General features: G+C 46.1%; 1 protein-coding gene across 1 annotated transcript in view; it reads right to left on the bottom strand.

Annotated features, from left to right (window-relative positions):
- The window catches only part of zfpm2a (zinc finger protein, FOG family member 2a), a 111,422-nt gene that overhangs the window by 30,292 nt on the left and 66,836 nt on the right, over positions 1-14,294 (bottom strand). The window contains exon 5 of the mRNA XM_079275107.1: positions 13,491-13,602. Coding sequence (XP_079131233.1) covers positions 13,491-13,602 — 112 coding nt within the window. The remainder of the gene's footprint in view (positions 1-13,490; positions 13,603-14,294) is intronic.

The following is a 14,294-nucleotide window of genomic DNA, read 5'->3' as shown; positions in this document are numbered from 1 at the left end:
TCACCTTGCTACGCCTGTGCCCTTCTATTAAAGGTGGTAATGGCTGCCAACTTCCCTCAGGCCTTCTTTTTAATATTTGTCACTCATGAAAGAAATGGGGGTGAGGGGGGGGAAGGGAGATGGTAAATCTTACTTTTGCCAGCTAAGGGCTTCTATCTCCCAAACAGAATGAAAATCTAGTCCAAAACACTGCTGTGCGCATTAGGGAGCTGTGGGTTTAAGCCTTGTCCGCCATGATCAAACCAGGATTTATGAAGCATCATAACTCCCGACAACATCCAGCGGCTTATTAATTTTATATATTTCTGTCCATTCCCTGATATTCCCAGCCTTGACAGTCACTCAAGATAAGCCAAAAGCATTCTGACAGGATGGAGTGTGTGTATATTTCTCACTGTTCTGCCGCTCCCCTCCAGTTGAAGAGGTTTAGCGGAAAAACCTTGAGACTGCCGCGGTGTGATTTGTCTCCGTTTTTTTGTCTTCACTTGCAACCTTCCCATTTGTAAGGGCCCTTAAATCAGCCTTGCAGTCTGCTGAGGCATGAGAACAGGCCAGACAGAGGCAGGGAGGGAGGGAGGGAAGAGGGAGGGTTTGGGTGTACGTCTCAATATATGTTTATGCACAAAGACAGCGAAGGAGGGAGGGAGAGGAGACGTGGTAGTTCTTTATGCAATGATCACATAAGTTCACATCAATAAGGCCCTCGCCCATTACCAGAAACGCTACACGGAAGGGGAGGGGCCCTCTGCTGCGCCTCGGCACAACAGAATCGGCTCTAACTCCACCGACAAGCTCCGCAGAAGCGGTGACGGGTCCTGACAGGCTGCTTCCAGATAACTCCCGTAACCTCTTGAACCCTGGTTTTCTCTTAATTCCCCCCCCCTTCAAAGTAGCTTAAATTTGGGGGGGAACTCATTTCTGAAGTGTGTGTAATTATCACATATGTACACTGCAATCTGCTTGTTTCCTCTTTGAAGTCAGATGATGCTCATACAGTGGAATATTCAAATTGAACCCTGTGGTTTGATGGCTGTAACCTCAATACAGCTCCACCACAGCTCTGCCTCAAATGTTAGCTTCCAATTAAGTGTATTTGATGAACAGGGCAATACTTTATCCTTTTAACTGTTCATAGTCGTAGCCTTCACCTTCACTGTTTGCAGCACTAGATGTCAGCAAGGGATGTCATATTGTTTTTAGACACTCCATTACCCAGAAATCTTACAATATGATGTCAGGGACACACATTTCCTTTGTAAGATAGGAATGATGCAAAGCAATGGGGCACTGTATTATTTTACACTTTCCTCAGTGATATGATGACACGATCAACAAATGTGTGCTCCGGAAGAAATAGCATATGAGTAAACAAAAGAACTGCTGTGTTATTCATCTAAAAATCTAATTTAATAAACATAACTAAGAGGAACTAAATAAAATACAGTTTCTACAGCTGCAGTACAAGCTGTGTAGTATGCGACAGCGCAGATGCGGAAGACCAAAAAACACGGACCAATCACAGCAGGGCTTTTTTTGGAAAGGCGGGGTTTAAAGAGACGGGCGCTACAACGGAGCGTTTCAGACAAGAGGACGAACACGTGTGTATTCAGCCAGACAGTATGAGACAAATAAAGTGTTTTTAAACATAAAAGCATGTAAACATGTTCTAGTAGCAACCCTAAATACATGTATGAAGCTGAACATGAGCATGACATGCTCCCTTTAAAAGTCTTTATTCGCTTTATATTCACACACCGTCATCCATTTAGTCCTATATAGCTGAGGAAATGTTGGCCAACCTTCAATAATGGAGGTTAGCTGCCTTGCTCAAGGGACCAGTGAGAGCAGTTGAGAACGATTATCAAATAGTGATGCTCTATTTAGCCAAAGTGTCTGATGTTTCCAAACTTTCACTGGAGGTCAGAGCCCTCCTGAAGTCTGCACTTGGTCTCCTGACGGCCCCCAAACCTCTGATGCCAGCTCCGATTTTCTTCCCCCTTCATTTCTTCCAGCTGCTCTGCCCTCTGGCCACGACCCCAACCGAGCTAACTAGCCACAGTGGCTATCACACCCAGCAGTGTTTGACTAAGACCCTAGCATGCACTAGCCGGCCGCAGCCTCAGCGACTGAAGCACGCAGCGGCGAGTAGGCAGGCAGGATGTAATCTCCAGGAGCTGTTGATACAGGGAAACACACAGGGTTCGGGTCAAAGGGATTAAAATGGTGGAGGTGCCGGCTGTAAGAAGGAGAGGGGCTGTGGAATAGCGACGGGAGCAGTGGGCGAGCCACCCCACAACAGAGAGGAGTGGGGGAGATTACAGGGGGAAATGGCGCGAGGGGGATTCCTGCGAGGAGAGGGGAAGAAGTGACTCCAAATGGCAATCGGAACACAGCATTAGTGGCCACTATTCAACAGTATGCAGGCTTAGCGAGCTCAGGTCAGCGGCAGAGGTGGTCATGTTCCTTGTGCCGGTCAGGTGATGCTCGCTTTCTATAGGTGACAGGTGTAAGGAAAACATGGAGGGGGAAAAAGAAGCAAGCTGACATCTTCACAGCTCCACTTGAGGACTTCCGTCTCTGCCGCTCAGTCACCCCTCTGTGACTGTCTCAATAATGTCAATGCCAGAAAGAGAAGATAACAAAAAGTTAAACAAATGAGGCCAACTCTGCTGGGTAATATCGAGCGGGGATGTCTGTCTGAGGTTTTTATTTTTCATTTTTAACTGAGCCCTTCATGCCTATGCAAACCTCACATGGTTTGGATAGAGTTCCATCAACAAAACATGTCAATCACTTCTCCTTGAAAAAAGGCAGAGATACGAGACTGAAACCTATCTCGCGCAGACCCAAATACTGTACTCACGGCTTCCATTTCACAGTCTGTGGGAGAGCGGAGTTCAAAAATCTCACATCCATTTTTTTGTTTTTCTCCAATCCAAGGGCTCAGATTCCAGTTACATTTCACATTGAATAGACTTGTGTTTCCAGCAGGCTAACCCTCTTCTAGTATGCTGGCTAGTGGAGCGATGACAGATTGGTTTCCACTCACTGCACGGGGAGCACAATGGAGTGGCTTTGACAGAGTTAAGAGAAACAGTGCATCAATGCCCCCCCACCCCACCCCACATCTCTCTTTTTCTGTACACACACACACCTCTTCCACTCGCCCTGCTTTTGCTTCTCTCTCTCTCTCTCTCTCTCTCTCTCTCTCTCTCTCTCTCTCTCTCTCTCTCTCTCTCTCTCTTCCCTGGGGCTTGGAGAATGGATGGCCCTGTCTGACCTGGACGACACTGATGTCTAGTCCTCTACACTACTGTACCTACAGCACGCCTGTCTGCTCGCTCGCAGCTTTGTCCACTCTCTCTCTCTCTCTCTCTCTCTCTCTCTCTCTCTCTCTAACACTCACACACACAGCGAGTGCACACAAGGCACCCATCTCTGTCACCCAGTGCCGACAGGCAGAGGTCAGCAGAGCTCAGGCACTAAAGCAACCTAGAGGAGGCGCTCGTACTGATAGCAGCCAATAGCAGTGTCATGGTGAAGACAGACACAAGGCTTATCCACCTTTAAAATGTAGAAACAGCGCTGTTACTTCACTGTAAATGACCGTCATTTGAAACGGAACAACAAGTCCTCACAGTTAAATGGCAAAGACAGGTCATTGCCCTCTGCATGAATCCACGTGAGGAACTTTTTTCGTGGATGATTACGTCCATTTCCAATAAACCGTTCCACAGCAGGAAGTGGCGTGCCACATATGTAGTCAGGAGACAATGGTACGGATGTCGGGGTAGTGGGCGATGTACTCGGGCTGGTTAACGTCCCGATGCCAGTACCAGAACCCTTAAAGTGATACAGATACCGACAGAACTTCGATACCGCTTATAACGCCGTTCCCCGGTGGCGTTGTCATGGAAGTGTGAACCTGGTTCTTTGGGTTCTTCGATGTTAAAAATTGGCATCCTGCACCAACCGACTATCGAAATCCAACCCTGGTTGCAACTTTTCCTAAGAATCTCCACGTGATTAGAAAGCAAAATGAAACATGTGTTAGCCACGCGTCCCTCTAGCAGGATTCACAGCTTTACACGTATCACATTTTCCAAATTGCTACAGCTACACCCCTTTAAAGCTCATTGTCGAACCCGCCCCACACGTCCCTGTGTCCTTACCCATGGCATTGGGCTTTAAGAGGGGTGGAACAGCGAAGATCCCGTGACCAGATAAGCGCGATAAAACAACCTGCAGATAAGGCACTAATGCTAGAGGTGGCTTGGTGTTTCTCTCGTGCGCCGCAATGAGAAAAGAGAAACAGTGATATCACACTGATACGGCGCTCTAAAGACTACGGGGGCTATGTGGGGTTTTTTTCCTCCCACGTACAATCAATAAAATGGATTAGCTGCAAAGGTATGTATAAAGATTATCGCCGAGTTCTGCCGCATGAACACAGCGGCGACCCCACGAAACATTTTGTAATGCGCCGAGCTATTTCTTCAGAGGAAATCAGATTATGTTTTGCCCGGGACTAAAAAATAATGTGCAGGGGGGTATACATTATCAAAGGAAAACATTGCTCCCGCTACAGCAGACCTCATGAGGCTCGAATGGAATTGTTCTAACTCTATTCTCTAAGGTAGCGGTATCATCGCGGCACTTTTGTTTTTTCTTCCACTGTCATCTCCTCTTTTTCTTTCCCCCCTCTTCACTGTGGGCTTTTACTCTCCCCCTCCCCACTAGTATGATCGTCTCCTCTCCCCCTCAGTGCATCAGAGTTTCACATAGACTCAGTGTCACTTGTTTAGTTCCACTCGCTGCAGTCCTGTGTCAACCCTCAGAGAGACTTTAACCGTGTGGTTTTCCATCACGCTGACTGACGATCTAAACACCCCTCCACCCCAGTGATTCCTCTATCGCTCTCCCTCCATCTCTCTTGCTCACGCTCTCTGACAAACACAAACACACACACACACACACACACACACACACACACACACACTGTGACCCCCTTCGAGCCTGATAAAAAAGGCGCCCCCCCCCCCTCCCACCTCCAAAAAAAAGCTGTGTGGATGTGCAGAAAGGCCCCTCTCTCAGCTCTCAGCTTTTGTCTCTGATTATCCTTGCACACACACACACATCCACGACCCCCTACATCCTCTCTCCCACACACACTCTTCTTCTCAACCTGCTTTAGGATCTTGTGTGTATGTGTGTGTGTGTGTGTGTGTGTGTGTGGTGGTGGGGGGGTTTGACTCTGACCAATGGCATCCAGCAGCAGGGCTTTATCCTGAAGCACACTGACAATGCTTTTCACACCTACTTACCACAGCAGAGATGGGGGCAGTGGGCTGCATCATGCACCCGGGCCTAACAGCAGGCATAGGGGCTTTTAGAAGACACACACACACACACATAGAACGGACTCTCTTTAATTACTGACTCAAGATCTCACCAGTAGATTAAAAAAAAAGTCTTGCAGAAGCTTATTTTCATATCGGCGGAATATTTTTCAATGAATATGAAAAAAGGCCGTTGATTATGCCGTTAAGGCAGGGGGAGTTATGGGAAATATAAAGTACATATAATCACATTAACTTGCAGTGATTAATGTAATAAAATGTGATCTCCCCCCAATCTGTATCTGAACACATTCAACACTGAGGAGACATGCTCCAAATGTTAAGAAGCCGCTTCTCGAAAATCCACTGAGGCAGTTCTGTGTTTGAGGACGTATCACATTCTAATACAGTGCAGCAAAGGGAAGGGCGCACGTGCACATTCGATGCCCGGCGTTTTGAGCTTCAGTCCCGGACACACAATCAGCCTCCCCGCATGATCAATACCGAAGCATTCCTCATCATCGATTATACAATTATAGAGAAGTTAAATCTGTGACACAGTCTCATGTACGAGCATTAACCAATGCAGCCGGTGGTGGAGCCTGAGAGGAAGGGAACAAGCCTCCTTCCCTCACTGCTTTTTTTTCTCTTCTTCTTCTTCTCTCTTTTTCTTTTAACGTGGTGCTTAAAGGGAGCTCAGCGTAGTCCAGGTACTTCACTCAGATGATTATAATGCCACGAGGGTGCAATACATCACTCTTATTAGCCACACTGGAGCACAATGGTATCATAATTAATGGTCGCAGCAGGATTGAACGCTGCCCTGACATGGAAAAGTGGGCCTACTTAAGCTCTACAAGGCATTTAAATATGCAGAGTGAATGGCAGAACCCAAACCCTCCTGCTCTAAGGACAGCCCACGCTCATTAGCCTGACACCTTTCCGTGGCACTGATACAAGGACGGACGGCACGCACGCTCAACAACACGAGTCGAAGGCAAAAAAAAAAAAAAGTGCGTGCAGACCACATGCTGCTGCTGCAAAAAAGAAATGCTGTGTGGCGGGCATGAGAAGAACAATCTGGTCCCCTCATCAGTGCCCATCACTTTCCTCCCCGTATTGTTGCTTTTTGTCTCGAGGCTTAGTCCACGCTGAATGCAGGATGGACGTGTATGTGTCAGCGGCCATTATTCAGATCTCGGGTAATGGCGTTTTGGTCGGCGCGTCCTCGTGGTGAACGTGGGCGCTGTGGCAGAGCGTGGCGTCTGGTGCCTGTGCTACAGCGTCTCTACGCGCAGGGAAGCTGCCTGCGCGGCGGGAGAACAATGCACATAAAAGGCTGCCGGGAGGAAGCGTCTGGAGCTGACGTCTTTCACACGGGCTCTGAATGGAGAAAAGTGTGTGTGTGTGTGTGGTTTATATGCTTAAGAGTGAGGCAGAAAGAAAGAAGAAAAATGGGGGAGAAAACGCCCTCTTGAACATGTTTGTAGACGAAAATAATAAAGAGTGTGTGTTCCCGTCTCACTGAAACGCGCATGTTACAAAATGCCTGCGCTCCTAAACTGCATGTGTGGGATGGTTAAGTCCTCTCAGATCGCCACACGATTTGGATTTTCGCTGTCCTAACCCACCACACACACACACACACACACACACACACACACACACACACTCCATCCCTCCTCCTCTTCCTCGCCACAAAGCCAGCTTTACAACTTCTCCTCCGCTGCTAATGTGGAGGCTTGCAGCTGTAAAGACACGTTGCTCAACAGCTGCCAAATGCCTAAAAACCGGCTCACTCCAGCCTGACCGTACCGAGTTATCGCGCCGGCTCAGTGCAATCAATTATTGCTGCAGTGGAATCATTAATAATTTCCTAATGAAAACGATTCTGTTGATCTGTTGTCTTTTAATTAAACATAATTAGTCGGCTGCTCGGAGCCGTGGTGGGGGACTCCTTTAGGGTACAATTTTGTTTTAATACACTGATAATGAAATTTTTACATTGTGTCAGTTGTTTAGTTATTATTCAGTCACACTATTTCGCTATGTTCCCAGATAACAGATAATAACCCTCGCACCTCCTATTCGCCGCAGTCATTTTAAAAGGAGGAGGGTTGAAATGAACAATTACATGTTGAACTGTGAGAGTCCTCTCCTCGCTGGTTAATGCTGCATGCTGCCAGGCAGCAGTGCAGGAAATGGTGCAGTTTTTTTTTTTTACGCCTTCATTTCTGTTGGGAAGAATAAATAAAACTCAAAATGTCTTTGGCAACACATTGCAAGGCTGGAGTTGTTATTTATTCTTTTAAAGAGTCAAACAGATACTACATGTCTTTCCAGGCAAGTCGTGCCAGTTCATCTTCTGCCTCAGGGGGTCCACAGTTCTGGAGCAGTGGAAGGAGCAAATGAAGGCATTCAAAAAAAAAAGAGATCTGATTGTGAAGACTTAGTGAATATGAAATAATACAAAGACACAGCCAGTTGGCTAATTCAGCACTGTCCGGGCTTATGTAAAACGGCCTAGTTACATTGGTCAATTTCTGCACGAACAATGGGGCTAAGTTGCTCTGGAGACTTATTGGACATGCTGTATCTGAATGTGGTCTGGCTTAAGAGGCTTACAGTTGAAAAGTTTAGGTGACCTCTGAATAATGCCACATAATGTGGTCACATTGAGCGTGCATAGTTCCAATGGGCTCAGATAGCAGGTAACAATGGGGGAGGCACAATGGAGGGTGAATGAAGTCATATATTGTACTGTAGACCTACAAATGACACTTGTTCTTTTGGTGGACAGTCAGATGTGACCGTGTTTGATTTCAGCAAGTGTTAGCTGTAGAGAGGAGCTTAATAAAAGGGGCGGACTTAGAAGGTCTGAAAAGTGAAGCCAATGCAGAAGTGCCTTAAACCTGCATTCTGCCTAATGGCCATCGGGGGGCGACTCCTGTCGTCGCAAATGAAGTCAGATTGTATAGAAGTCTATGAGAAAATGACTCTACTTCTCTCTTGATTTATTCCCTCAGTAAACATTGTAAACATGGGTTTATGGTCTCAATCTGTAGTTTCAAGTCTTCTTTAATACAGCATGATGTTCATTTAGTAAATGATGGTCCATTTAGAGTCAAATAGACCACAAAGCAGGGTGTGCTTTAGGGCGGGGCTACCTTGTGATTGACAGGCTGCTACCACGCCGTTGTCCGGTCTTGGTGCTGTTCGTGTTTTTGTCTCAGAACTTTAACCCTTTCACAGTGTCTTTTCAGATCATTAAAGTAACATTTTGGTCGGTTGTACTTAGCTCCACCCTCTTGTGTCACTTCCGGTTGCAAAAAACCAAGATGGCGACGGCCAAAAACCAAGATGGCGACAGCCTAAGAGCTTAACTCGAAGCTTCAAAACCGTAGTCCACAAACCAGTGGGTGACGTCACGGTGACTACGTCTACTTCTTACGATACAAAGCTCCAGAGGTCTGTCACCTCCTTTGTCGCTAAACGTTGCAGATTGATTGATGGATGGATGGATGTCATGATGTTGAAATTGCTCTGTACTAGCTTACGTAAGCACTCGTCATATTTTGTTTTACACGCAGAAAAGACGATTTCGATTTTGATATATGAATGTAGGGAAATGTATACATTTCTTCATATGTTGTTAAATAGGTGCGGGAATGAGCGGGAATGTGATCTATAAGGTTTAAAAAGGAATTTTTGATTTCATCTCGACTTTAATATAAAGCAAGAATTTAAAAGGTTCCCCGCAAATGTTTTGAAATATTACTCATTTAGTGTTATAAAATGTTGCTTTACAGTAAGAGTCATTTCATTTTCAAGAATGCGCACATTTTAAAGTATAATGCTGGATATATATTTTTTGTTGTTATTCAAATAGGACCAAAGCCAACAAAGAACTGAACTTAAAACTAATGCCTGTGCTGCCAGAATCAGGTGTGTCTTATTTTTCTGTGCCATAGAGCTCCTGTGATGAAGAGTGGAACACAAGAACACTTTAATTCCAACAAAGACTGGACCAAAAACCAGGACTTAAATACCAACGATCTGCTGAGGGGATGAAGTGCAGGTGGAGAGGCGGGCGGAGGCGCTTAGGTGAGGAGGAATCAACGAGGCTGTTCAGGAGAGGTGAGGAGATGGGCAAAGGTAGTAAAATAAGAAAGCAGGAAAAGAAGACAGCAGACGGAAATACGCCCAAACCCAAAACAACAACCCAGTCTGAGGGCATCTGCTTGCAGAGTCAGACCGTTGGCCGCTCCATGGTTTCTTTCAATCCCACATCCTGCTGCTGTAAATACCAAACGTTTATCAATCCCCGAGAATTCCCATCAAAATGCACAATTGTACTCCAGTTGGAGTAACATTTGTTGTAGTAAAGCGAATGTATTCATGTCCTGGTTTTCTTATTAAGATGTACGTCTTCAGTAGAACAGGTTACGGAGGTCAGAAAGTTTTGAGGAGAAGACAAACGCATTCTTCTTATTTCCATGGGATTTGTTCACAATAAGAGAAACCCAACAGTTGCTAAAATTCTTCCGATCGGGCAGGTTTTTGCAGCATTTTGAACAGACACATCCAACTGGGAGAAGAAAAGAAATACAAAATCAAAACGGGGCTGAATTTCTTTCTTCTGTTGAATCTCTCGGCTGCATTGTTTATCAATCTGTTGTTTATCGGTACGGGAAATTCTCCACAGGTTTGTCTCTCTCTCTCTCTGGGTCCCTGTCTGTCACTCGCCCCTCTGCCCCCCCCTCTCTCCTCCGTCTCCAGCGTTACTGTAACGTATAATTACTCTGCAGACTTGCTGCCTGTTTCTTATAACTTCGGGTGTTCAAAGAAACCGTCGGAGTGTGGAGGAGAGCATTGTGGGAGTTCCAGGTGGATTTCTCGATAATGAGTTTGCACGCTGGTAGAGTCGAGAGTTTTAGTAATGGCTGGCTGCTAAGGCTCTTCCTGGGAGTTTAATGTAAAACAAACAGGGCCGCGCTGACAGCCTGGGAAAAAACGATACTGCACTTTCCCACTTCCTCTTCGGGGCTCTCGCTGCCTCTCATTCTGAGCAAACGGGGATTCAAAGAAGGGTTCATATTCATGGGATCGCTCCATGAATCCCAATTTAGGACATTCAAAATGCCTCAAACATTACCCCTCACTTCTAATTTCTGGAAATAGGCGAGACGCTGCCGTCCTCTCTGCTCGTCTGGACAAAACGATGCAGACGGGGGAAACGGAGTGCAGATTGACATGGGGAATGTGGGATCCCAAAAATAAATCTATATTTGACACTATAAGGGTTAGCTTGTCTCGGTGCGGATGACCGGGGGCGCCCCGTGGGGGATCTGAATACACCTCCCTGCTGCTTGTTACACACTCCAGTGCATGTATTATACATAACACGCTGCCAGGAATACAACTCCAAGAGGAATCATTTTGCTGAATTCTGTCCTCTCTCGCTGTCTCTCTCTCTCTCTCTCTCTCTCTCTCTCTGCATATTTCTCAAAAGTTCTGGTGCTGGAAAAAAACCAACTGTGATGCAGAAATCATAGACAGAACACCCAGCAGAAAGCTACAGCCACTCAAAGCAATCACCAGTCCTTACTTAGAGATACTCCCCCATAGATTCACCCTGGCGAGCATCCAAAGTGAACCGCTACTATCTTTGCAGGCAGCCATAAAGAAAAGCCGAGACCACTGAAAGGTAAGCCAAAGCATATTCCTGCAAAGCATACTGTGTATTGAGATATTCACTGTTTTCCATAAGTGACGCATATGCAGGGAGCAATGAAGCAGCCTGCAGAGGGTGAAGATATAAACAGTCTAGGCCTCAGCCTTTTTTTATGTGTTTTCAAGGTGGGAAGAGAGTTCCTGTCCCCCCCCCCCCCCATTTTAGTCGAACCGCGGCGTAGCGTCAACGCAATAAACACGACTTCGGTGGCGCTTCAAAAACTGGAGCGCAACATAAAAAAAGGCCAGATTCAGAATTGAATTCGACAAAGTTTTGGTATTCTTTCAGCGCGCTGACATTCAATTTCAGTGCCACCTCCATAAGGGTGCCCACACCTGCGGGTTGGCGGTGAAGAAGAATGAGCGGCATCAAACGTTTCACCACTTTCTGAACTTACTCCCAGTCCACCACAAAAGAAAGTGTGAGTGGCCAGGAGCGAAATGTGGACAGAGAGCCGAGAGAGACGGACACCCACCCAATTTAGCCAAAGCTCTCATGTGGCAGAGTTGCTCCAAAGCTGCTGGAGTCGCGTGTGGAACACAGCCGGACGTTTATGTACCGCGTAGTACCGAATTTTTGAAATTTATTGTTGTGGTTTTCATGATGAGAAAACTCATAATAATACTTCCGTCACTAAACACAAAACTATAGAAAAATGAGCAGAATTAAACGGCGTTAGAAGTATTTTGTGCCCTTTTTCTTTTTCTCTCTTCGTCTTGCCGACGTCTTAAGACGCCGCAACTGTGAGGTGGCAAGAGATACTTAACTTCTACTGCGAGATTTAAATTAATTCTTGGTATTCAACATCGTCTCTATTATCGTTTTGTCATCAGCTGGCAAGTGTGTGGGGATTCTTGTGGGGGGGGGGGGATTTGCTGTAATGAACTTATGCAGCACAACTCTCACAAGGGGACGTCTGCAGATGTTATTGTGTGTGATTTAATAAGGTCAAACGGGACGGGACAAACAAAAGGCAGTGCCAACCGATGCACAGCTGAGGTGGTGATGATGATGATGATGATGATGATGCTATCTCCAGGACACATGTATGTAGAGTGACAGAGGGAACACAATAAAGTGAGAAATCCTGTTACCCCCCCCCCCCCTCCCCATTTTTTTCTCTTTTTTTTGTTTCAGTCGGTTTTTGAGCAAAAAGATTAGAAGATTTTAAAGAAGTGCGTAATCTTCTTTCACAGCTTATCAAAACTTTAATGATTTGGTGATAAAGAGCACAAAGTTAAGTAGCCGGTTAAGAGGATAACTCCCCAGTGCAGTCTAGTGATTAGTGGATGAGAATTGGGAGACTGAAAATCCCAGTTGCAAATCCCACTCCTGCCACTTATTCACTTTGAGGGGAGAAGAAGCTCCATTTCAGCTTTGGGGTGGGGCGGGGGGTATATTGTCACGGGGTAATCACTTTTTGAAAAGTGATAAATGGAGCCCTTCTCCTTCGCCCCTTTTTTTAGGAATCCAAAAACACATCTTTATTTACGTGTTTATTTGTCAGCGCGTCTCCCTGGTTAGCACTCCTGTCACGACCCACTTATAGCTGCGGAAGCCCGCCGCTTCTCACGGGCAGTGAGGCTGCAGACGGTGGTGTCAGGGCTGCGTACAGTCGAAGCATCTCCTCATGCAATCAGACAACACCGGGGCCTCTGTGCAACGTCCCGCGGACGGCCGCTTTAATGAGAGCAAGCCGGGCACAATGCTGCAGATTGAGGAGGCTTGATCCTCACGACAGTGAGTCACTTTTCTCTGTGCTTTACAGGGTGAAGGCTGAATAAACAACATGGGTTTTTTTTCAAATTTCTGACAGATATGCCCGCTTATTTATTTACATGAATCCATAACCGCCTGATTTATTAAAGATGCTCCAGATAAAGCTTTTGCTGAATTCGTGCGAGAACAAATGAATTGAAATGGCGAGCCCCTACTCCACTTGTGCCTTGCTCGTTATCTGCACTGAGATAGGGATTCACTTAGTATAAAAGAGGAGCAAAAAAAAAAAAGAGGGAGGGGGGGAGGGCATTAATTACCTTGTGAAATCTAAAGACCATTAACTTTGTGTGTCAAGTGATGTTTCTCAGTTCCTAATCAGAGTTTTAGTGATATAAATTACTCTTTGGAGTAAAACAGATATGGTGTGTGCATGTGTGTGTGTGTGTCCTCGCAGTGCAATTATTTCTGCATGTTTGTGACTTTGAGAAGTGAGGAAGACGAGAGAGAGAGAGAGAAAAAAGTAAAAGAAAGAGGGAGCGAGAGAGACAGACGGAGAGGGAGACAGACAGGCAGGTGGGGAGTGGAGTGGATGGAGGATTGTCAGTGTTTTTCTTCTTCTTTTCTTTTTTTAGCGGCGCTGTGTGGCGTGGTGTGTCGCGCCGCCGAGAGATAACAGGATGCCGGCGCTGCTCGCTTACCTTTGCTGTACACCACACAGTTGTTTTTGTTGTCTTCCGCTCCCTGCCAAGTCACATCCAGCAGCCACCTGGGGCCGGCGCTCAGCACCACCGGGACCGTGCTCTTCGTCTTCTGGACGGGGACAGATAACACACACTAATCATCCGCTTATTTCGGTGATTAAAGAAACATTAATAACCACTGAGTTACGCTCTTCTGCTGCTCTGAATGGCCGTAAACACACAATTTCAGAAACTATACACCATGCAACCCAAGTCCACCCCAATCCTCTTTTTCCTCGAATGTTTTTTCTTTTTTTGACAATGCTGAGAAGATTTGAGAATCAGGGCAGGTGTGTGTGTGCGTGTGTGAGAGGTTGCACAGTGGTTGGAGTGGTGACAAATGGGTGCAAGAGAGTCAAAAAAGGAGGAATAATCATCCAGGACTGAACCCCAATGATTCAGCATCCGATCGCTTAAAGATTAGGAAGTACAAATCTGGGATTTATGTAAAAAGAAAGAAAGGAAGAAAAGGCTGGCGACTCTCAGAGAGGAGGAAGCGAGCGTTCAGCGCTGAACTTTGGGCGCATTGTGCCTCGCTATCGCCGGGATCTCACCATTTCCTGAAAACAAGCATGGAAGAAAGGCCGATTGAGGTTCGGGGTTTTTATAATATGCCGGGGAAAAAAAATGTATTCTGAATGTTGTAAGGTCGTTTTTCTTCCCCGGTCAGAGGTCAAATGTGGGAGTTTTTATTCCATCGGAAAGAAGAAGAAGAAAAAAGAAAAGTGGGAGATAGAGTGCAACATCCACCGCGGTGTCACT

The sequence above is a fragment of the Melanostigma gelatinosum genome (genome assembly GCF_949748355.1).
Source record: "Melanostigma gelatinosum genome assembly, chromosome: 9".
In the NCBI taxonomy this organism is placed as follows: Eukaryota; Metazoa; Chordata; class Actinopteri; order Perciformes; family Zoarcidae; genus Melanostigma; species Melanostigma gelatinosum.
Note: the sequence above shows the minus strand (reverse complement) of the source record. Positions and strands in the feature narration are given on the sequence as shown.